This window comes from Anomaloglossus baeobatrachus, chromosome 3 (genome assembly GCF_048569485.1).
Source record: "Anomaloglossus baeobatrachus isolate aAnoBae1 chromosome 3, aAnoBae1.hap1, whole genome shotgun sequence".
Lineage (NCBI taxonomy): Eukaryota > Metazoa > Chordata > Amphibia > Anura > Aromobatidae > Anomaloglossus > Anomaloglossus baeobatrachus.
This window is the reverse complement of record NC_134355.1, coordinates 560,096,377-560,120,899: the sequence shown is the minus strand read 5'-3', so window position 1 is coordinate 560,120,899 and position 24,523 is coordinate 560,096,377. Positions and strand designations below refer to the sequence as shown.

Genomic DNA, 24,523 nt, shown 5'->3' with positions numbered 1-24,523 from the left:
AGAAGGAGTCGTGATCCCTGTCCCCCCTCAGGAACGGGGGCAAGGATTTTACTCCAATCTCTTTGTGGTTCCAAAAAAGGACGGCTCCTTCCGTCCTGTTCTGGACCTAAAACTGCTCAACAAGCATGTGAACGCCAGGCGGTTCCGGATGGAATCCCTCCGCTCAGTCATTGCCTCAATGTCTCAAGGAGATTTCATAGCGTCAATAGACATCAAAGATGCCTATCTCCACGTGCCGATTGCTACAGAGCACCAACGCTTTCTACGCTTCGTGATAGGAGACGACCATCTTCAGTTCGTAGCTCTGCCATTTGGTCTGGCGACAGCCCCTCGGGTGTTCACCAAGATCATGGCGGCAGTGGTAGCAGTCTTGCACTCTCACGGACACTCTGTGATCCCTTACTTGGACGATCTACTGGTCAAGGCACCCTCTCAAGAGGCATGCCAACTCAGCCTGAATGTTGCACTGGAGACTCTCCAGGCGTTCGGGTGGATCATCAACTTCCCAAAGTCAAATCTGTCACCGACCCAATCACTAACGTATCTTGGCATGGAGTTTCATACTCTCTCAGCGATAGTGAAGCTTCCGCTGGACAAGCAGCGGTCTCTACAGACTGGGGTGCAGGCTCTCCTTCAAAGTCAGTCGCACTCCTTAAGACGCCTCATGCACTTCCTCGGGAAGATGGTGGCGGCAATAGAGGCGGTTCCGTTTGCGCAGTTTCATCTGCGTCCACTTCAATGGGACATTCTCCGCCAATGGGACGGGAAGTCAACATCCCTGGACAGGAAAGTCTCCCTTTCCCAGACGGCCAAAGACTCTCTGCAGTGGTGGCTTCTTCCCACCTCATTATCACAGGGAAGATCCTTCCTACCACCGTCTTGGGCGGTGGTCACGACAGACGCGAGTCTGTCAGGGTGGGGAGCAGTTTTTCTCCATCACAGGGCTCAGGGTACGTGGACTCGGCAGGAGTCCACCCTTCAGATCAATGTTCTGGAAATCAGAGCAGTGTATCTTGCCCTACTAGCCTTCCAGCAGTGGCTGGAAGGAAGGCAGATCCGAATTCAGTCGGACAACTCCACAGCGGTGGCATACATCAACCACCAAGGGGGGACACGCAGTCGGCAAGCCTTCCAGGAAGTCCGGCGGATTCTGATGTGGGTGGAAGCCACAGCCTCCACCATATCCGCAGTTCACATCCCCGGCGTAGAAAACTGGGAAGCAGACTTCCTCAGTCGCCAGGGCATGGACGCAGGGGAATGGTCCCTTCACCCAGACGTGTTTCAGGAAATCTGTCGCCGCTGGGGGGTGCCGGACGTCGACCTAATGGCGTCACGGCACAACAACAAGGTCCCAACCTTCATGGCACGGTCTCGCGATCAAAGAGCGCTGGCGGCAGACGCCCTAGTGCAAGATTGGTCGCAGTTCCGGCTCCCTTATGTGTTTCCACCTCTGGCACTCTTGCCCAGAGTGCTACGCAAGATCAGATCCGATTGCAGCCGCGTCATACTTGTCGCCCCAGACTGGCCGAGGAGGGCGTGGTATCCGGATCTGTGGCAGCTCACGGTCGGCCAACCGTGGGCACTCCCAGACCGACCAGACTTACTGTCCCAAGGGCCGTTTTTCCATCGGAATTCTGCGGCCCTGAACCTGACTGTGTGGCCATTGAGTCCTGGATCCTAGCGTCTTCAGGATTGTCCCAAGGGGTCGTTGCCACCATGAGACAGGCTAGGAAGCCCACGTCCGCTAAGATCTACCACAGAACGTGGAGGATATTCTTATCCTGGTCCTCTGCTCAGGGAGTGTCTCCCTGGCCATTTGCATTGCCTACCTTTCTTTCTTTCCTGCAATCTGGGTTAGAAAAAGGTTTGTCGGTCAGGTCTCGGCGCTATCCGTCTTTTTTCAGAGGCGTTTGGCACGCCTTCCTAAGGTGCGCACGTTCCTACAGGGGGTTTGCCATATCGTACCCCCGTACAAGCGGCCGTTAGATCCATGGGATCTGAACAGGGTACTAGTTGCCCTCCAGAAGCCGCCCTTCGAGCCTCTGAGGGAGGTTTCACTTTCTAGACTATCACAGAAAGTGGCTTTTCTGGTAGCGTTCACATCTCTTCGGAGAGTGTCTGAGCTGGCAGCACTATCATCCAAGGCTCCCTTCCTGGTCTTCCACCAGGACAAGGTTGTGCTGCGCCCCATTCAGGAGTTTCTCCCGAAGGTGGTATCCTCTTTTCATCTTAATCAGGATATCTCTTTGCCTTCGTTTTGTCCTCATGCAGTTCATCGGTATGAGAAAGATTTACATTTGTTAGATCTGGTGAGAGCACTCAGAATCTACATTTCCCGCACGGCGCCCTTGCGCCGTTCGGATGCACTCTTTGTCCTTGTCGCTGGTCAGCGCAAAGGGTCGCAGGCTTCTAAGGCCACCCTGGCTCGATGGATCAAAGAACCAATTCTTGAAGCCTACCGTTCTGCTGGGCTTCCGGTTCCATCAGGGCTGAAGGCCCATTCTACCAGAGCCGTGGGTGCATCCTGGGCATTACGACACCAGGCTACGGCTCAACAGGTGTGCCAGGCAGCTACCTGGTCGAGTCTGCACACTTTCACCAAACATTATCAGGTGCATACCTATGCTTCGGCGGACGCCAGCCTAGGTAGAAGAGTCCTGCAGGCGGCAGTTGCCTCCCCGTAGGGGAGGGCTGTCTTGCAGCTCTAACATGAGGTATTTCTTTACCCACCCAGGGACAGCTTTTGGACGTCCCAATCGTCTGGGTCTCCCAATAGAGCGCTGAAGAAGAAGGGAATTTTGTTACTTACCGTAAATTCCTTTTCTTCTAGCTCTTATTGGGAGACCCAGCACCCGCCCTGTTGTCCTTCGGGATTTTTGGTTTGTTTGCGGGTACACATGTTGTTCATGTTGAACGGTTTTCAGTTCTCCGATGTTACTCGGAGAGAATTTGTTTAAACCAGTTATTGGCTTTCCTCCTTCTTGCTTTTGCACTAAAACTGGTGAGCCAGTGATCCCACTGGGGGTGTATAGCCAGAAGGGGAGGGGCCTTACACTTTTTAGTGTAATTGCTTTGTGTGGCCTCCGGAGGCAGTGCTATACACCCAATCGTCTGGGTCTCCCAATAAGAGCTAGAAGAAAAGGAATTTACGGTAAGTAACAAAATTCCCTTCTTTTGTTATACTCGCCTGATGAGTGTCATTGCTCTGCAGTTCGACGCATCCTCTCTGCGGTGATCACCGTCCTCCTTTTTCTGAGGCCTGTATTCATGACGCGTCCTACATCATCCACACTAGCCGGCGTTGAGGTCCTGCGCAGGTGCATTTGATCTGCCCTGCTCAGGGCAGATTAAAGTATTGTAGTGCACATGTGCGGACGGTCTTTCAACCTTGTGCCTGCGAATTACAGTACTTTGAGCTGCGCTCAGCAGGGCAGCTCAAAGTGCGCCTGCTAATGGTAACCTCCACCGACTACAGGACCTTCCATGACATCATAGGCATGTGACCAGTCTGGTGTGAATATTGTGGTTACTTTGTGGGTTACAGGACCTTCTGTGACGTCTTGCACACGTCACCATTCATAGTTTGTGGGGTTTTTTTTTTTTGTTTTTTTTTCCAATTAATTTAAAGCAGTGACGTCAGCTGTGCCCTCCGGTAACCCCTGACTGACACAAGCGCTCACTGTCGACAAGCGCTCACTTTACGGCAGTGTTGCAGTGACGTCAGTCGAGGTTACCCCGGGGCACAGCTGACCGGCCTCAGCTGTGCACTCCAGTGAAGTCTCTGACAGCTCTCAGCTGAGTCGGTGTGAGCAGACCTGTTTGTCTTTTTGCACAGATGTAGGAGAGCTGAAGAGGCTCACCCACCTGTGGACTATGTCGGAGGGGTTTTTTTGGGTAATAAAGATGGAGTCCTAAATGTCTTCTCGTTTATTTCTGATAAATTATTTTTTTTCTCTGTGGTGGTGTTTTATTTTACTGTTAAAATAGATAGCAGACAATTACAGACTCTGTCACAGAGTGGGCATTTGTGATTGGATGCTGAAGTAACCTGAATCCAGCCCATACATTCTAGCATCTAGAATGTATGGGCAGATTCCAGGTTACTCCAGCAGCCAATCACCGATGCCCATTCTGCGTGACTGCGTCTGTGATTGGCTGTTGGGTCCCTCACACATATAGTAGTGTAAAAAAAAAATTTTTTTAAAAAAGACGTTGCGCTCTGCGGTACTTTTGATTCTTCGCGCAGATAAAGCGGACGGCTACGGGCTGCCACCTCCATCTGCCTGGCTTTTCTTTGGCTGGCAATCAAAATACAGGGAAGCCCATTATTTATTTATTTTTATTTTTTTTTAATTTAAAAAATAATAAAAAAAAATGTGTGGGCTCCCGCCTTATTTTGATTGCCAGTAAAGTAACACCAGGCAGCTGGGGGCTGGGATACTCAGCGTGGTAAGGCTCAAGTGTTCTTTGCCCCCCACGCTAAACACTGCAGCCGCCCCTGGAAATGGCGCATTGTTTCTTATTGCGATTTCCAAGCGCTTTACGTGGCTCGTCCAGCAACCCTGATGGCGGTGGCACACAGGGTAATAAAAGGGTTAATACCAGCTTTGTATTCTCAGCTAGTTCTAAGCCCAAACTTCATGGCGTCACGCCTAATTAGCCATGGCCATCATGAATTTCTAGTAATCGGTAAAAAAAAAAAAAAAACACAACACAGAAAAAAATTTTCATTAGAAACAAAAACATTTAGAGACTCCTTCTTTATTATAAAAAAAAAAATCCTTAGTCCGTCGTAATCCACAGGGAGAGCAATGTCAGCTGTACAGACAAGCCCCTCTACAGAGTGAGAAGCAGGCTGACAGTGAGGGTATGATTCCACTTGCGTATGACTCCTGCGAGTCTCACATCGGTATCACCCGGCACGGCACACACTTTCCTGACAGGAGCGCCTCAGCTGCATGGAAATACATGTAGCCAACCCGCACCTGTCAGGAGAGTATGCGCCGTGTCGGGTGATACCGATGCGAGACTCGCATAGTGACAGTCAAAGTTAAATCGAGTCCATGACTCGTGGACTCGAGTGAATCCTGACGTCACTGCGAACACGGCCGAAAAAAGCCGAAAACTGCCGAGTGACGAGCAGTTCAGTGAATACCACCGGGAGTTAATGAGTGGAGCCGGAAGCAGAAACAGCCGGGAGATATGTATGTTAAGTATGTTTCTTACAAATTTTCTTTTTTAGTAAGAAACTAATGTTTCTTACTAATGTGCTTTTTTTTTTTTTTTTTACAGCCACTGGACCCGAATCGTAACACGAGTTTCCCAGGAAAACTCGTGTTCGGGACCGTGTGCACGAACATTAGGTGTTCGGTATGGACCCCAAACTTTACAGTTGGGGTTCGCCCATCACTAGTGCTGATATTAATACTAGAGGAGGTTGAGTCTGTAGAGGGTTGGTGACCTTCCTGCACCGTGTGCCAGAGCACAGAGCATTTTATGTGATCTATGAGCGGTTCCTTCCAGTTTTCTATAATGCCACTCAGTTGATTTTGCGATTTCTTCCCTCCTACATATTCCACAGACTGACTTGTTACACCATGTGTTTTCAGGGTTGAAGGCAACAAACCTTGTGTGGTCATCAAGTGCCCGACTCTAGCTTCATTCAATATGAAAGAACATTAGATAGTCCTGTGTAATATACACAATTACTGGAAATTCACTTTGTTTCCCTTTAAAGGTTATTGGTTAAAATAGCCATATATGTGATCGTAGTTTTTCATTGCAGGAGATAGAGAATCTGGATATGTTAAGAGACTTGGACAGTTTGTTTCTTGGGAAGAACAAGATCACCAAGTTGCAGAACATGGAGACACTGAGTAACCTGACAGTACTGAGCGTGCAGGTAACCTCTGCCTTCATCACCGCGCTACGAGTTATGAAATGAACATTGTTTGTTTCTTGTGATTGTACCGTTCAATCTACAATTACTTTACGAATACCTAGAAATGCCAACATATCCTAGAAGAACGCTTCAGGGCCAGGTTCATTTACGCTATATAACTTGTTTGTTTAGAAAGTGCATTAACGTGTGAACCCTCTTCCCCAGAGTAATCGCCTCCTGAAGATTGAAGGTCTCCAAAGTCTGGTGAACCTGCGTGAGCTGTACCTGAGTGACAACGGCATCCAAGTCTTAGAAGGTCTGGAGAACAATGTAAGCTGCACAAAGGAGATGGGTTTTTAAGGAGTCCTAAGTATTGTTGGGATTACAGAGGCAGATCTTCTCCTGGGTTTAAACTCATTGAATCTTTTTTCTGCATCTTTAAATAGCTGCTCAATTCAGCAATCGATTTTCCACTGCTCAGGTGTATTCAGGACTTTGCCCAAGTTTCCTCTCCCATAACGTTTGTCTCCATGCCAAACATGTCCTTCCTCCTGTGTAAGTTTTAGATCAAGTAGATGAAGCAGTCTTTTGCAGCATATCTCACTTTGTAAGTCTTGAGCCTGCTGAGAGTTGTTGTGCTCCCTTTTATTGTTGATATTTGATCTAAAACTAAAGCACAGACTGCGAAGTGCACAATATTGGTAAATCCTGTAATGTCCTCTACCTGGACCCCCAGGTCCAGTGTGGTGATACCCGACGATAAGTATTTGATTTGCCTGAAATGCCAACACTTAGCAAATGAAAGGTGTCACCAAGGTTTTGCTGCTGCCACCATGTTTTCGAGTCTTATTTCTTTCCTCACAAGGCTACTATACTCCCCTAAGCATTACCATATACCGTATTTTTCGGACTATAAGACGCACCGGACTATAAGACGCACCCTGGTTTTAGAGGAGGAAAATGGGAAAATAAAACTTTAAGCAAAAAATGTGGTCATGACACACTGTTATAGGGCGAGGATCTGCTGCTGACACTGTTATGGGGGTAATGTCCCCAAATTCTCTACTAAGGTACCCCATCCTGGTAATGATCCTCCTGCCTTGTATATGATCAGCTATAAACCCCCATCCATCCTGTTCACATACCCCCCCCCATCCAGCCTGTTCACATACCCCCCCATCCAGCCTGTTCACATGCCCCCCCCATCCAGCCTGTTCACATGCCCCCCCCCATCCAGCCTGTTCACATGCCCCCCCCATCCAGCCTGTTCACATGCCCCCCCCATCCAGCCTGTTCACATGCCCCCCCCCATCCAGCCTGTTCACATGCCCCCCCCATCCAGCCTGTTCACATGCCCCCCCCCATCCAGCCTGTTCACATGCCCCCCCCCATCCAGCCTGTTCACATGCCCCCCCATCCAGCCTGTTCACATGCCCCCCCATCCAGCCTGTTCACATGCCCCCCCATCCAGCCTGTTCACATGCCCCCCCATCCAGCCTGTTCACATGCCCCCCCCATCCAGCCTGTTCACATGCCCCCCCCATCCAGCCTGTTCACATGCCCCCCCATCCAGCCTGTTCACATGCCCCCCCATCCAGCCTGTTCACATGCCCCCCCCATCCAGCCTGTTCACATGCCCCCCCCATCCAGCCTGTTCACATGCCCCCCCATCCAGCCTGTTCACATGCCCCCCCATCCAGCCTGTTCACATGCCCCCCCCATCCAGCCTGTTCACATGCCCCCCCCATCCAGCCTGTTCACATGCCCCCCCATCCAGCCTGTTCACATGCCCCCCCATCCAGCCTGTTCACATGCCCCCCCATCCAGCCTGTTCACATGCCCCCCCATCCAGCCTGTTCACATGCCCCCCCATCCAGCCTGTTCACATGCCCCCCCCATCCAGCCTGTTCACATGCCCCCCCCATCCAGCCTGTTCACATGCCCCCCCATCCAGCCTGTTCACATGCCCCCCCATCCAGCCTGTTCACATGCCCTCCCCATCCAGCCTGTTCACATGCCCCCCCCATCCAGCCTGTTCACATGCCCCCCCCCATCCAGCCTGTTCACATGCCCCCCCATCCAGCCTGTTCACATGCCCCCCCATCCTGCCTGTTCACATGCCCCCCCATCCTGCCTGCTCATATACTCCCATCGTGCTCATATACCATCCTGGTATATGGCCTGTATCCTATAGCACAGAGAAAAAAATAAACGTTTATACTCACCTTTTCCTCACTCCCTGCAGCACCGATCACATCTTCCTCTCTGGCACGCTGATCTGTGTGTGTGGAGCCGTTCCCCTGCAACATCGCGATGTCTTCCTGTCTGTGCCGATCAGCTGACCGACTCAGCACAGATCAGCTGACCGGCTCAGCACAGATCAGCTGACCGGCACAGACAGGAAGTCATCGCGTGCAGCAGGGGGGCGGCTCCACACACGGGGGACGGGTGAGTGCACTGATTCACTGCACCCCGCGCTGGTAATGACGCGCGGGGGGCAGTGAATACAGCCGCACATGATCACTCCAGGCTGTAATTGCCAGGGGTGATCATGCCGGCTCTTTACTATGCGCGCGTCCCCGCTCATCCTTCCGCCCACCTGTCAGTGCCGGCTTCTGCGCTGAGAGATGGGCGGGAGGATGGGCGTGCATATGTAATGAGCGGGCCCACGTGGTCACGGCAGGCGCTGCTGCTGCCTGCTCGTGCCCCCGATGACCTGCAGCACCCTCATTCCCAGCCGCAGCCCTATAGTCAGACCATAAGACGCACCCCCAACTTTCCCCCAACATTTGGGGGAAAAAAAGTGCATCTTATGGTCCGAAAAATACGGTACCTCCTAAAAAGCTTTGAAGTTGTCTGGCACTGCATTCCAATGTGCATCAAGCGGACGGCTTGACATCTATAGGCTGTACATATTACCAATATACAGGCTCTGTTAAAGGGAACCTGTCACAAGATTTGGTGACTATAAGCTGCAGCCACTACCAGTGGGCTCTATATACAGCATTCTAACATGCTGTATATAAGAGCCCAGGCTGGTGTGTAGAACGTAAAGATCACTTTATAATACTTACCTAAACAGTCGCAGCGGTGGAGTTGTCATATGTGCTTCTCCATTCTCCGGTGACGGCGCCTCCTCTTTCGGCCATCCTTGACGTCCTTTTTCTGAAGCCGGGGTGCATGATGCGTCCTCCATCATTCACACTCGCCAGTATTGAGGTCCTGTATAGGCGCACTTTGATCTGCCCTGAGCAGGGCAGATCAAAGTATTGTAGTGCACCTGCTTGGGAGCGGCGAGTGTGTATGACGTAGCACGCGTCATGCACAGAAGGAAGAAGAAGATGGCTGAAAGAGGAGGCAACGGAGACACCATATGACCCAACTCCACCGCAGCGACCGTTTAGGTAAGTATTATAAAGTGATTTTCTTTGTCGCTCCATTGGGAGACCCAGACAATTGGGTGTATAGCTTCTGCCTCCGGAGGCCACACAAAGTATTACACTTTAAAAAGTGTAACCCCTCCCCTCTGCCTATACACCCTCCCGTGCATCACGGGCTCCTCAGCTTTATGCTTTGTGTTGAAGGAGGCACACATCCACTCATGCATTCTCATTTTAGTTATATCGGTTGGAAGAAAAGTGGGCCCCCCCGGGGCCCCCGGCATGTTCCCTTCTCACCCCACTACGTCGGCGGTGTTGTTAAGGTTGAGGTACCCATTGTGGGTACAAAGGCCGGAGCCTCATGCCGTCTCCTTCACCATCCCTTAGCGGCTCTGGGAGAAGTGGGATCCTGACCGGTCATCCATTCACTGGGACCGGGCTCCCTCCGCAGCCCCTGTGGGAATCTGTCGGACAGGAGTTTAAACTCAGGGACTGGGCCCTGCAACACTAAGGTACTCTGTACCCCCATGGGGGATGTGCATGGAGCGCCTTCATCCCGGACGCTGCAGCAGCTGCTCTTTTGTGACGGCCGGCGGACTTCCGCGCCGACCGCGCCTGTTTGTCGGCCGCGGTCTTAAATTTAGTCCCCGGCTTCAATTGCGGCCTAGTAGCAAAACTCCCGCCCTCGGGCCTGTCTATCAGGGGTAAGGGCGGGACTGCCGACCTGACGTCGGAGGTGAGGGCCGGAGCATCTTGTATGTTTCCTCCCCCCTCACTGATCACTGTGGGGACTCCAGATTCCCGCACTTTTCTAGACGCCGCCCACGGCCCCACTCCTCCCCAGAGAGCTCCGGCAGCCATTTCTTTGGCATTCTGCCTGTGGAGGATTTCCTGGAAAGAGCTCTGCAACGCTGGGAGACCTAAGGCAGGGAATCTGGAGGACACACACTCCGCTTTTTAGCGGTCGGTAAGCCAAACCGTCACCCGGTGCTGGTCCCCTCCAGGGTGCCGGAATAGATTATATATATATATATATATATATATATATATATATATATATATATATATATATATATATATATATATATATATATATATATATATATATATATATATATATATATATATATATATATATATATATATATATATAATCTGTTCGGTCGGGCTGTATACACTCCCCATATACCCTCAGTGATCACTCTCCTAGGAGACAACAGCATGTCGTCCACAAGGAGCAAGGGTGCCAAGGCACAGGGTTATTTTGCGACCTGTACCTCTTGTGTGGCTAAGTTACCTGCGGGTTCCACCTACCCTCACTGTGAGCAATGCTCAACCCCTGTTTTGATTGCTCAGCCGGAGCCTCGTTCACTAGTGGGCCCCTCGGCTCAGGTAGAACCCCTTGCTCTCCCTGTCCAGGCGGCAGGGACAGAGTTTGCAGTTTTTGCTGAAAAACTCTCTGAGTCACTCTCACAATCCATGGCTCAGTCTATGGACAAATGGGCTGCCAAGCTGCTTGAAGCTTTGCAGTCCAGACCGGTCCTTACACAGGCCCCGGGCCCTGTTGGATCTTCGCCTCCAGGCCCCTCTCTGTCCGCGCCGCAGCACGTTCCCAGGGGGGGCCCTAGGTCTCACGTGGAGGACTCCGGTCCGGACCGCAGTCCCAGACCGGCTAAGCGGGCCCGCTGGGAATCTTCCCCGACTTCTTCACGCTGCTCGGGTTCCCAGCTTGAGGACTCTCTGGAGGACGAGGCGGACGTCGCAGCTCAGGGCACTGACCCTGACGTTGCTCTCAATCTTGACACACCTGAAGGGGACGCCATAGTAAATGACCTTATCTCGTCCATCAACCAGGTGTTAGATATCTCTCCCCCGCCGCCACCTGTGGAGGAGTCGGCTTCTCAGCAGGAGCAACACCAGTTTCGGTTCCCTAAACGTACACGGAGTGCGTTTTTCGATCACTCTAACTTCAGAGATGCTGTCCAGAAACCCAGAGCGCGGTTCCGGACAAGCGCTTTACTAAGTGCCTTACTGACAGACGTTACCCCTTCCCCTCTGACGTTGTTAAGGGTTGGGCTCAATGTCCCAAGGTGGATCCCCCAGTCTCTAGATTGGCGGCTAGATCTGTGGTATCGGTTGCAGATGGCTCATCGCTTAAGGATGCCACTGACAGGCAGATAGAGCTCCTGGTGAAATCCATCTATGAAGCCACGGGCGCGTCTTTTGCCCCGGCTTTTGCAGCCGTGTGGGCACTCCAAGCTATTTCAGCTTGTCTGGCTGAGATTAATGCGGTCACACGTAATTCTGCTCCGCAGGTTGCGTCTTTGACTTCTCAGGCGTCAGCTTTTTCTTCCTACGCCATGAACGCAGTTCTAGACTCTGCTAGCCGTACAGCGGTGGCATCCGCTTAACTCTGTGGCAGTCCGCAGGGCCATGTGGCTGCGCGAATGGAAGGCAGACTCGGCTTCCAAGAGGTTCTTAACCGGTTTGCCGGCGACCGCTTGTTTGGTGAACGATTGGATGAGATTATTAAGGAATCCAAGGGAAAGGACTCCTCCTTACCCCAGTCCAAACCAAAGAGACCTCAGCAACGGAAAATACAATCGAGGTTTCGGTCCTTTCGTCCCTCCGCCAAGCCCCAATCCTCTTCGTCCAGCAGGCCGGAGAAAGGCCAGAGGAACTCTTATGCGTGGCGGTCCAAGTCACGCCCCCAAAAGGCCGCAGGAGGCACTGCTTCCAAGGCGGCCTCCTCATGACTCTCGGCATCCCCGAACCGCATCCTCGGTCGGTGGCAGGCTCTCCCGCTTTTGCGACGCCTGATGGCCACATGTTCAAGACCGATGGGTGAGAGACGTTCTGACTCACGGTTACAGGATAGAGTTCAGCTCTCGTCCCCCGACTCGTTTCTTCAGAACATCTCCGCCCCCGAGCGAGCCGATGCGCTTTTTCAGGCGGTGAACGCTCTGAAGACAGAAGGAGTTGTGATCCCTGTTCCCCTCCAGGAACATGGTCGCGGCTTTTACTCCAACTTGTTTGTGGTGCGTCTCGTTCCGTCCCGTTCTGGACCTCAAACTGCTCAACAGACATGTGAGCACCAGACGTTTTCGGATGGAATCTCTCCGCTCGGTCATCGCTTCGATGTCACAAGGAGACTTCATAGCATCGATCGACATCAAGGATGCTTACAAGTTGACACCGACCCAATCACTGACGTACCTTGGGATGGAGTTTCATACTCAGTCAGCAGTAGTCATGCTACCACTGGACAAACAGCTTTCGCTGCAGGCAGGGGTGCAATCTCTTCTTCGGGGTCAGTCACACCCCTTGAGGCGCCTCATGCACTTCCTGGGGAAGATGGTGGCAGCGATGGAGGCAGTGCCGTTTGCGCAATTCCATCTGCGGCCACTCCAATGGGACATTCTCCGCAAATGGGACAGGAGGTCGACTTCACTCGACAGGAACGTCTCCCTTTCCCTTGCAATCAAGACGTCACTTCAGTGGTGGCTCCTTCCCAACTCTCTGTCGCAGGGAAAATCCTTCCTACCCCCCACCTGGGCTGTGGTCACCACGGACGCGAGCCTGTCGGGGTGGGGGGCGGTTTTTCTCCACCACAGGGCTCAGGGAACCTGGACTCCGATAGAGTCTTCCCTTCAGATCAATATTCTGGAGATAAGGGCAGTGTATCTAGCCCTATTGGCTTTTCATCGGTGGCTGGAGGGCAGGCAGATCCGGATCCAGTCGGACAACGCCACTGCCGTCGCATACATCAACCACCAAGGCGGCACTCGCAGTCGTCAAGCCTTCCAGGAAGTCCGACGGATTCTGCAGTGGGTGGAAGCCACCGCTTCCACCATCTCCGCAGTTCACATCCCGGGCGTAGAAAACTGGGAAGCAGATTTTCTTCGGCGCTCCATTGGGAGACCCAGACGATTGGGTGTATAGCACTGCCTCCGGAGGCCACACAAAGCAATTACACTAAAAAGTGTAAGGCCCCTCCCCTTCTGGCTATACACCCCCAGTGGGATCACTGGCTCACCAGTTTTCTGCTTTGTGCGAAGGAGGTCAGACATCCACGCATAGCTCCACTGTTTGTAGTCAGCAGTAGCTGCTGGCTATATCGGATGGAAGAAAAGAGGGCCCATATGGGGCCCCCAGCATGCTCCCTTCTCACCCCACTTGCGGTTTGTAAGGTTGAGGTACCTATTGCTGGTACGGAGGCTGGAGCCCACATGCTGTTTTCCTTCCCCATCCCCCTGAGGGCTCTGAGGAAGTGGGATCTTACCGGCCACCAAGCCCTGAGGCCGGGCTCCATCCACAGACCCATAGAACCTGCTGGATGTGGAGCGGGAGTGCCGTTCAGGGACAAGGCCCTGCAACTTTCAGGTACTCTGTGTCCCCGTATGACAGGCCACGCACACCCCAGACTTGCTGGGTGTGCTAGTGCGCCGGGGACTGTAGCGCTGTGCGCTGGGCTTATAGTCCCCGCAGATTACTGGGGGACTTTATGTGTGTGGATCGCCGCGCCGACCGCCCCTGGAGCGGCGGCGCAGCTGCGACTTGTAGTGCGCCGGGGACGCGCCGACCGCGCTTTTACGGCGGCGGCGCTTCTAACTTTAGTTCCCGGTTTTTCTGCGGCCTAGCTCCGCTTCGTTAACGCCCCCCACCCTGTCAATCAGGGTAGGGGAGAGACGTTGTTCAATCGGCAGCGCCGAGGGCTGGAGCACGATTTACATGCTCCAGCCCTCTCACTGAGCACAGTAGGACACAGGCTTCGCGCTTTTTCTCTGTGCACGCCCTAGGCCCGCCCCCAGGCTTGCAGCTCCCCAGGACGCCGGCAGCCATTATACACATGCAGTCTGGCTGGAGAACGGACGCAGGCTCTGGGGGACCCAGGCTAGGGATTTCTGGCGACCACACACCCGCGCTAAGCGGGCGGTAAGCAGCACATACGTGCGGCCCAACACTAGTGCCACAGTGTTATATTTGTGTACTGTTTTTCGCTGTACCAGATATATTTATATATACTGCACTGTTCGGTCGCTTCTTGGCTGTATACCCTATATTACTCTGGGGAGACAACAACATGTCATCCACAAAACGCAAGGGTGCCAAGGCAAGGGCTGCTTACACTGCTTGTACAGCATGTGGGGCTAATCTACCAGCAGGCTCCAAAGACTCTCATTGTGTGCAATGTTCAGTCCCAGTGGCACTTCGTCAGCCAGAGCCTATGGTGGTGGTAGCCCAGGCAGAGTCGCCTGCGACCCCTGCCCCGGTGACGGGGTCAGAATTTGCAGTTTTTGCTGATAAAATGTCTGTGACTATGGCAAAAATCCTGGAAACCTTGCAGTCCAGGCCAGTTGCTCAGACCATGGACACCGCTGTGTCTATGTTCCCCGGCCCCCCTCAGCTGGAATTAATCCGTAATTCAAGGGGGTCCCAGGCATCACAGGCTGAGGGCTCTGACTCCGATGACAGTCCCAGTCCGCCTAAGCGAGCTCGCTGGGAGAGACCCTCCACGTCATCACGCGGATCAGGGTCTCAGCGAGAAGGGTCTCTATATGATGACTCAGAGGTGGGTGATCAGGAGTCTTGTCCTGACGCCGCACTCAATTTGGATACGCCAGATGGTGACGCCATGGTAAATGACCTTATAGCGGCCATCAATAGGCTGTTGGATATTTCTCCCCCAGCCCCTTCTGCAAGGAGGCAGCTGCACAGCAGGAGAAATTCCATTTCCTGTATCCCAAGCGTAAATTGAGTACTTTTCTGGACCACTCTGACTTCAGAGAATCCATCCAGAAACACAATACTTATCCGGACAAGCGTTTTTCTAAACGCCTTAAGGATACACGTTATCCTTTTCCCCCTGACGTGGTCAAACGCTGGACCCAGTGTCCAAAAGTGGACCCTCCAATATCCAGGCTGGCAGCTAGATCCATAGTTGCAGTGGAGGATGGGGCTTCACTTAAAGATGCCAATGACAGACAGATGGACCTTTGGTTGAAATCTGTCTATGAAGCTATCGGCGCGTCGTTTGCTCCAGCATTCGCCGCCGTGTGGGCGCTCCAAGCTATTTCAGCTGGTCTGGCACAGGTGGACTCTCTCATACGTCCAGCAGTGCCGCAAGTGGCGTCCCTAACTACGCAAATGTCTGCGTTTGCGACCTACGCTATCAATGCGGTACTGGACTCTACGAGCCGTACCTCAATGGCATCCGCCAACTCTGTAGTTTTGCGCAGAGCCTTGTGGTTAAAAGAATGGAAAGCAGATTCTGCTTCTAAAAAATGTTTAACCAGCTTGCCATTATCTGGAGACAGACTGTTTGGTGAGCAATTGGCGCAAATCATTAAACAGTCCAAAGGTAAGGACTCCTCCTTACCTCAGCCCAGATCAAGCAAACCTCCACAGAGGAAGTGGCAGTCAAAGTTTCGGTCCTTTCGAGGCTCGGGCAAGCCCCAATTCTCCTCGTCCAAAGGGACTCAGAAAGAGCAAAGAAGCTCTGATTCCTGGCGGGCTCACTCACGCCCCAAGAAAGCAACCGGAGGTACCGCTTCCAAGGCGGCTGCCTCATGACTTTCGGCCGCCTCCCTCCGCATCCTCGGTCGGTGGCAGGCTCTCCCGCTTTTGCGACATTTGGCTGCCACAGGTCAAAGACCGGTGGGTAACAGACATTTTGTCTCACGGGTACAGGATAGAGTTCAGTTCTCGTCCTCCGCCTCGGTTCTTCAGAACTTCCCCACATCCCGACCGAGCAGATGCCCTTCTGCAGGCGGTGAATTCTCTAAGAGCAGAAGGAGTGGTGGTCCCTGTTCCTCTTCAGGAACGAGGTCAAGGTTTTTACTCCAATCTCTTTGTGGTGCCAAAAAAGGACGGCTCATTCCGTCCTGTTCTGGACCTAAAACTGCTCAACAAGCATGTGAACGCCAGGCGGTTCCGGATGGAATCCCTCCGCTCAGTCATTGCCTCAATGTCTCAAGGAGATTTCCTAGCATCAGTAGACATCAAAGATGCTTATCTCCACGTGCCGATTGCTACAGAGCACCAACGCTTTCTACGCTTCGTGATGGGAGACGACCATCTTCAGTTCGTAGCTCTGCCATTTGGTCTGGCGACAGCCCCACGGGTGTTCACCAAGATCATGCCGGCAGTGGTAGCAGTCTTGCACTCTCAGGGACACTCTGTGATCCCTTACTTGGACGATCTACTGGTCAAGGCACCCTCTCAAGAGGCATGCCAACTCAGCTTGACTGTTGCACTGGAGACTCTCCAGACGTTCGGGTGGATCATCAACTTCTCAAAGTCAAATCTGTCACCGACCCAATCACTAACGTATCTTGGCATGGAGTTTCATACTCTCTCAGCGATAGTGAAGCTTCCGCTGGACAAGCAGCGGTCTCTACAGACTGGGGTGCAGGCTCTCCTTCAAAGTCAGTCGCACTCCTTAAGACGCCTCATGCACTTCCTCGGGAAGATGGTGGCGGCAATGGAGGCGGTTCCGTTTGCGCAGTTTCATCTGCGCCCACTTCAATGGGACATTCTCCGCCAATGGGACGGGAAGTCAACATCCCTGGACAGGAAAGTCTCACTTTCCCAGACGGCCAAGGACTCTCTGCAGTGGTGGCTTCTTCCCACCTCATTATCACAGGGAAGATCCTTCCTACCACCGGCTTGGGCGGTGGTCACGACAGACGCGAGTCTGTCAGGGTGGGGAGCAGTTTTTCTCCACCACAGGGCTCAGGGTACGTGGACTCAGCAGGAGTCCACCCTTCAGATCAATGTTCTGGAAATCAGAGCAGTGTATCTTGCCCTACTAGCCTTCCGGCAGTGGCTGGAAGGAAGGCAGATCCGAATTCAGTCGGACAACTCCACAGCGGTGGCATACATCAACCACCAAGGGGGGACACGCAGTCGGCAAGCCTTCCAGGAAGTCCGGCGGATTCTGATGTGGGTGGAAGCCACGGCCTCCACCATATCCGCAGTTCACATCCCCGGCGTAGAAAACTGGGAAGCAGACTTCCTCAGTCGCCAGGGCATGGACGCAGGGGAATGGTCCCTTCACCCAGACGTGCTTCAGGAAATCTGTCGCCGATGGGGAAGGCCGGACGTCGACCTAATGGCGTCCCGGCACAACAACAAGGTCCCAGCCTTCATGGCATGGTCTCGCGATCAAAGAGCGCTGGCGGCAGACGCCCTAGTGCAAGATTGGTCGCAGTTCCGGCTCCCTTATGTGTTTCCACCTCTGGCACTCTTGCCCAGAGTGCTACGCAAGATCAGATCCGATTGCAGCCGCGTCATACTCGTCGCCCCAGACTGGCCGAGGAGGGCGTGGTATCCGGATCTGTGGCAGCTCACGGTCGGCCAACCGTGGGCACTACCAGACCGACCAGACTTACTGTCCCAAGGGCCGTTTTTCCATCGGAATTCTGCGGCCCTGAACCTGACTGTGTGGCCATTGAGTCCTGGATCCTAGCGTCTTCAGGATTATCCCAAGGGGTCGTTGCCACCATGAGACAGGCTAGGAAGCCCACGTCCGCTAAGATCTACCACAGAACGTGGAGGATATTCTTATCCTGGTGCTCTGCTCAGGGAGTGTCTCCCTGGCCATTTGCATTGCCTACCTTTCTTTCTTTCCTGCAATCTGGGTTAGAAAAAGGTTTGTCGCTCGGCTCCCTTAAAGGTCAGGTCTCGGCGCTATCCGTCTTTTTTTCAGAGGCGTTTGGCACGCCTTCCTAAGGTGCGCACGTTCCTACAGGGGGTTTGCCATATCGTACCCCCGTACAAGCGGCCGTTAGATCCATGGGATCTGAACAGGATACTAGTTGCCCTCCAGAAGCCGCCCTTCGAGCCTCTGAGGGAGGTTTCACTTTCTAGACTATCACAGAAAGTGGTTTTTCTGGTAGCGATCACATCTCTTCGGAGAGTGTCTGAGCTGGCAGCGCTGTCATCCAAGGCTCCCTTCCTGGTCTTCCACCAGGACAAGGTAGTGCTGCGCCCCATTCAGGAGTTTCTCCCGAAGGTGGTATCCTCTTTTCATCTGAATCAGGATATCTCTTTGCCTTCGTTTTGTCCTCATGCAGTTCATCAGTATGAGAAGGATTTACATTTGTTAGATCTGGTGAGAGCACAGAATCTACATTTCCCGCACGGCGCCCTTGCGCCGTTCGGATGCACTCTTTGTCCTTGTCGCTGGTAAGCGCAAAGGGTCGCAGGCTTCTAAGGCCACCCTGGCTCGATGGATCAAAGAACCAATTCTTGAAGCCTACCGTTCTGCTGGGCTTCCGGTTCCATCAGGGCTGAAGGCCCATTCTACCAGAGCCGTGGGTGCGTCCTGGGCATTGCGACACCAGGCTACGGCTCAACAGGTGTGCCAGGCAGCTACCTGGTCGAGTCTGCACACTTTCACCAAACATTATCAGGTGCATACCTATGCTTCGGCGGACGCCAGCCTAGGTAGAAGAGTCCTGCAGGCGGCAGTTGCCTCCCTATAGGGGAGGGCTGTCTTGCAGCTCTAACATGAGGTATTCTTTACCCACCCAGGGACAGCTTTTGGACGTCCCAATCGTCTGGGTCTCCCAATGGAGCGCCGAAGAAGAAGGGAATTTTGTTACTTACCGTAAATTCCTTTTCTTCTAGCTCCTATTGGGAGACCCAGCACCCGCCCTGTTGTCCTTCGGGATTTTTGGGTGTTTTTCGGGTACACATGTTGTTCATGTTGAACGGTTTTTCAGTTCTCCGACGTTACTTCGGAGTGAATTTGTTTAAACCAGTTATTGGCTTTCCTCCTTCTTGCTTTTGCACTAAAACTGGTGAGCCAGTGATCCCACTGGGGGTGTATAGCCAGAAGGGGAGGGGCCTTACACTTTTTAGTGTAATTGCTTTGTGTGGCCTCCGGAGGCAGTGCTATACACCCAATCGTCTGGGTCTCCCAATAGGAGCTAGAAGAAAAGGAATTTACGGTAAGTAACAAAATTCCCTTCTTCTCAGTCGTCAGGGCATGGACGCGGGGAAATGGTCTCTTCACCCAGTCGTGTTTCGAGAGATCTGTAGCCGCTGGGGAACGCCGGACGTCGATCTCATGGCGTCACGGCACAACAACAAAGTCCCGGCATTCATGGCCGGGTCTCAGGATCACAGAGCTCTGGCGGCGGACGCATTAGTTCAGGATTGGTCGCAGTTTCGACTGCCCTATGTATTTCCTCCTCTGGCGATGCTGCCCAGAGTGCTGCGCAAAATCAGGTCCGACTGTCGTCGCGCCATTCTCGTCGCCCCAGATTGGCCGAGGCGGTCGTGGTACCCGGATCTGTGGCATCTCACGGTGGGGCAACCGTGGGTGCTCCCAGACCGCCCAGACTTGCTGTCTCAAGGGCCGTTTTTCCATCTGAATTCTGCGGCCCTCAACCTGACTGTGTGGCCATTGAGTCCTGGCTCCTAGCGTCTTCAGGGTTATCTCAGGATGTCATTGCCACCATGAGACAGGCCAGGAAACCAACGTCCGCCAAGATCTATCACAGGTCTTGGAGGATCTTCTTATCCTGGTGCTCTGGTAAGGGTTTTACCCCCTGGCCCTTTGCCTTACCCACTTTTCTTTCATTCCTTCAATCCGGAATGGACAAGGGTTTATCTCTCGGCTCTCTCAAGGGACAAGTGTCGGCGCTATCCGTATTTTTTCAAAAGCGCCTAGCCAGGCTTCCGCAGGTCCGCACGTTCCTGCAGGGAGTTTGCCACATAGTCCCACCTTACAAGCGTCCGCTGGAACCCTGGGATCTTAACAGGGTGCTATTGGCTCTTCAGAAACCACCTTTCGAGCCGCTGCGGGATGTCTCTTTTATCACGTCTTTCGCAGAAGGTGGCATTTCTAGTGGCAGTTACATCGCTCCGTAGAGTATCGGAGCTGGCAGCGCTGTCATGCAAAGCCCCCTTCCTGGTTTTTCACCAGGATAAGGTGGTTCTGCGTCCGGTCCCGGAATTTCTCCCTAAGGTGGTATCCCCTTTTCATCTCAATCAGGATATCTCCTTACCTTCATTTTGCCCTCATCCAGTTCACCAATGTGAAAAGGATTTGCACTCGTTAGATCTGGTGAGAGCACTCCGGCTCTACGTATCTCGCACGGCGCCCCTGCGCCGTTCAGATGCGCTCTTTGTCCTTATCGCTGGCCAGCGTAAGGGTTCGCAGGCTTCCAAGTCAACCTTGGCTCGGTGGATCAAGGAACCGATTTTTGAAGCCTACCGTTCTTCTGGGCTTCCGCTTCCTTTGGGGCTGAAAGCCCATTCTACCAGAGCCGTGGGTGCGTCTTGGGCATTGCGGCACCGGGCTACGGCTCAGCAGGTGTGTCAGGCAGCTACTTGGTCTAGTCTGCACACTTTCACGAAACACTATCAGGTGCATAACTATGCTTCGGCAAACGCCAGTCTAGGTAGGCGAGTCCTTCAGGCGGCAGTTGCCCACCTGTAAGAGGGGGTCGTTTTCGGCTCTTTTTTATCGAGGTATTCTTTTACCCACCCAGGGACTGCTTTTGGACGTCCCAATTGTCTGGGTCTCCCAATGGAGCGACAAAGAAGAAGGGAATTTTGTTTACTTACCGTAAATTCCTTTTCTTCTAGCTCCTATTGGGAGACCCAGCACCCGCCCCTGTTCCCTTCGGGCTGTTTGTTCTTTTGTGTACACATGTTGTTCATGTTGAATTGTTCTTTTGGTTCATGGTTTTCAGTTCTCCGAACATCCTTCGGATTGAATTTACCTTAGACCAATTTATAAGTTTCCTCCTTCCTGCTTTTGCACCAAAACTGAGGAGCCCGTGATGCACGGGAGGGTGTATAGGCAGAGGGGAGGGGTTACACTTTTTAAAGTGTAATACTTTGTGTGGCCTCCGGAGGCAGAAGCTATACACCCAATTGTCTGGGTCTCCCAATAAGAGCTAGAAGAAAAGGAATTTACGGTAAGTAAACAAAATTCCCTTCTTTACGTTCTACACAGCGGCCTGGGCTTTTATATACAGCATGTTAGAATGCTGTATATAAGAGCCCACTGGTGGTGGCTGCAGCGTATAGGCCCCAAATCTGGTGACAGGTTCCCTTTAATGGTATAGAGTAATGGTGTGTAATTTATAGACTAACTTTGTGATGGATGATCAAGAGACCAAGTCTGACTTTCCAAGACAGAAAATTTAAGTATAGTTTATATAAGCTCTCTGAAAATTGTCTAATTTACAACGATGCATTTTTTTCCTCATTTGTGTCTTTCAGACTAAGCTCACTACTTTGGATGTTGCTTCTAATAGAATAAAGAAAATTCAGAATATCCGACATCTAACAGAACTTCAGGAATTTTGGGTACAGTTATTGTTATCCTTTTCTTCCTATCTGCTTCACCTCTAAAAATAAAGCATGTGTTTGCCAATAGATTAATCAGTTCGAGCGAGACCCCTTTAATGACCAGTAATTGCTGATATCCGTAAGGTGAAAAACATGCATTGTTCGAAAATTTATCCTACTTTTTTTTTTTTTTTTTAATTTTTGAGGCCTTAACGGCACACAAAATAAGTTTTTAAATTGTGTTCCCTTTGTGTGGCATTTTCTTGATGAAGGTGGTGTGGGGTTTGAAAGACTCCTGGAACTGCCGGTGCATTTTACCTTTTATTTTAGTTTTTCTTGCTGTACCTTTCATATGTTGGAGTTTTTTTAGTTTTCAAGTTTCCTTAAAGGGAATCTGTCAGTAGGATCAACTCCCCCCCCCCCCCCCCAGCTGTCTGAATGGGCATGCAGGTCATAGGCAGCTGACTATGACACCTTAATCTCTGTGATCTGACGTCTTATTCCAGAGAAATCCTTTTTTTTCCTTATATGTAAAGGAGCTTTTTTTCGGGCTGTGGGCCGGACACTGATAACCCTGGGAATCTGCCTCCTGAGATTATTATTAATAGTGTGAAATGTGACGGGCGCTCTCTGCTCTCCTGCTCTCACTGCAGAGCTGTGTGTGATTATAACTGACACGTCTGCAGGTTCCTCTCAGCTTCAGCCTCCATCTCGCAGGCAGACAGGGTTGTAATGTTGTTGCAATACAGCAGAGCTGTGAGAGCTGCAACAAATATGCTTGTAATAAGACAAAGTTCAGTCCTACTGTTCTGTGTTAGTTACATGTATCACACTGGTAATGTCTCCTTTTTGTTAAAAATAAGCTCTGGAGGCATATTCTCAGTGAGATCAGTGTCCGGCCCATAGACTAAAAAATTGTTTAAAAGAACTGAAGTCCTCAGTGGTTGATACTTTTTAATGGCTAATGGCAAGCTTTCGAGACTGCTCAGGTCTCTTCTTCAGGCTTAAATAACACAAAATCTGAAGAGTCGCATATTTATACACAACAGGACATAGAATGGGGCAGTAAATAAGACAAGTTATGTGAAGCAGAACTATCACTATGGCAAGGGGACAAACTGTTGTAGCCATAAATATTGCTGCAGTTCAGTGTGAAAGTTTTATTGTCCTCTGAGGTCTGGTCCAGAGCCCCGGATGATCTGAGGAACACATCTCTTAATTGATGTAAAAGGACATGAATCCATGAGACACATTCATTCCTGCTCTGAATGTGTCAAAGGTCATCATAAGTTTGTACTCCATTAGTCTCCTATCTCTCTGGGACATAGGCTGGAACAGTTAATTTCTTCAGCGCTCTATTGGGAGACCCAGACGATTGGGGTATAGCTACTGCCCTCCGGAGGCCACACAAAGCACTACACTAAAAAGTGCAAGGCCCCTCCCCTTCTGGCTATACCCCCCCCGTGGTATCACGGGTACTCCAGTTTTCAAGCTTTGTGCGAAGGAGGTCAGACATCCACGCATAGCTCCACAGATTTTAGTCAGCAGTAGCTGCTGACTATTTCGGATGGAAGAAAAGAGGGCCCATATAGGGTTCCCAGCATGCTCCCTTCTCACCCGTTGATGGTGTTGTAAGGTTGAGGTACCTATTGCTGGTACAGAGGCTGGAGCCCCACATGCTGTTTTCCTTCCACATCCCCTTGTAGGGCTCTGTGGAAGTGGGATCCTGCCGGCCTCAAAGCTCTGACGCCGGGCTCCATCCACAGACCCATAGCACCTGGTGGATGCCGAGCAGGAGTACCATCAGGGACATGGCCCTGCATCATACAGGTACTCTGTGTCCCCGGCAGGCACAGACACACTCCGGGCTGGCTGGGTGTTGTAGTGCGCCGGGGACCGTAACGCTAGAGCTAGTGTTCCTACAGTTTAACTGGGGGACTTTTTTCTGTGTTGTGGGAACGCAGCGCCGACCCCCGCTGGACCGGCGGCGCTGCTGTGACTTTTAGTTCGCCGGGGACACGCCGACCGCGCTTTTACGGCGGTGGCGTTTATAAATCTAGTCCCCGGCTTTTGCGGCCTAGGACGCCGGCAGCTCCGATTCGTTCCCGCCCCCACCCTGTCAATCAGGGTAGGGGAGAGACGCTGTTTCACGGCAGCGACGAGGGCTGGAGCCTGATTTACATGCTCCAGCCCTCTCACTAGGCACAGAGGGAAGCAGGCTTCCCGCTCTTAGCCAGGAACGCCCAGGGCCCGCCCCCCCTCCTCTCTCAGGACGCCGGCAGCCATTACATGCATGTCTGGCTGGAGGAAGGACGCAAGGCTCTGGGAGACCTGGACTAGGGGGCTTTGGGAGACCACACACCCGCTCTTAAGCGGGCGGTAAGCGGCTTTTCAGCTGGCCCCTCTAGTGCCTCAGTGTGTATTAGTGTACTGTGTCACTGGACATATATATATTTCCTTATTGCTTGCACTGTGAGGTCGCTTCCTGGCTGTATACCCAGATCGCTCTGAGGAGGCAGCAACATGTCATCCACAAAACGCAAGGCTGCCAAGGCTAGGGCTGTGTACACTGCGTGTGCTGCATGTGGGGCTGCTCTACCAGCAGGCTCCAAGGACCCCCATTGTGTGCAATGCTCAGATCCGGTGCTGCTTCGCCAGCCGGAGTCAGGAGAGATAGTGACCCAGGCTGAGACGCCTGTAAGTCCTGCCCCGGTGTCAGGGACAGACTTTGCAGTTTTTGCTGATAATATGTCGGTGACTATGGCAAAAATCCTTGAAACTTTGCAATCCATGCCTGGGGCTCAGTCTATGGACACGGCGAGGTCTCTGTCCTCTAATCCCCCTCAGTTGGATTTAATCCAGACTGCAAGGGGGTCCCCGGCCTCACAGGCTGAGTATTATGACTCAGATGATAGCCCCAGCCGCCCTAAGCGAGCTCGCTGGGAAAGAC

At 52.3% G+C, this 24,523-nt stretch overlaps 2 protein-coding genes across 3 annotated transcripts in view; one reads left to right on the top strand and one right to left on the bottom strand.

Annotated features, from left to right (window-relative positions):
* The window catches only part of PASK (PAS domain containing serine/threonine kinase), a 358,840-nt gene that overhangs the window by 290,676 nt on the left and 43,641 nt on the right, over positions 1 to 24,523 (bottom strand). The window lies entirely within an intron of this gene.
* PPP1R7 (protein phosphatase 1 regulatory subunit 7) overlaps positions 1 to 24,523 on the top strand; it is an 83,538-nt gene that overhangs the window by 51,424 nt on the left and 7,591 nt on the right. For both annotated transcript variants that reach the window (XM_075338641.1, XM_075338642.1), the window contains 3 exons: positions 5,786 to 5,902; positions 6,107 to 6,211; positions 21,505 to 21,591. In XM_075338641.1, the coding sequence (XP_075194756.1) occupies positions 5,786 to 5,902; positions 6,107 to 6,211; positions 21,505 to 21,591 (309 nt within the window). The remainder of the gene's footprint in view (positions 1 to 5,785; positions 5,903 to 6,106; positions 6,212 to 21,504; positions 21,592 to 24,523) is intronic.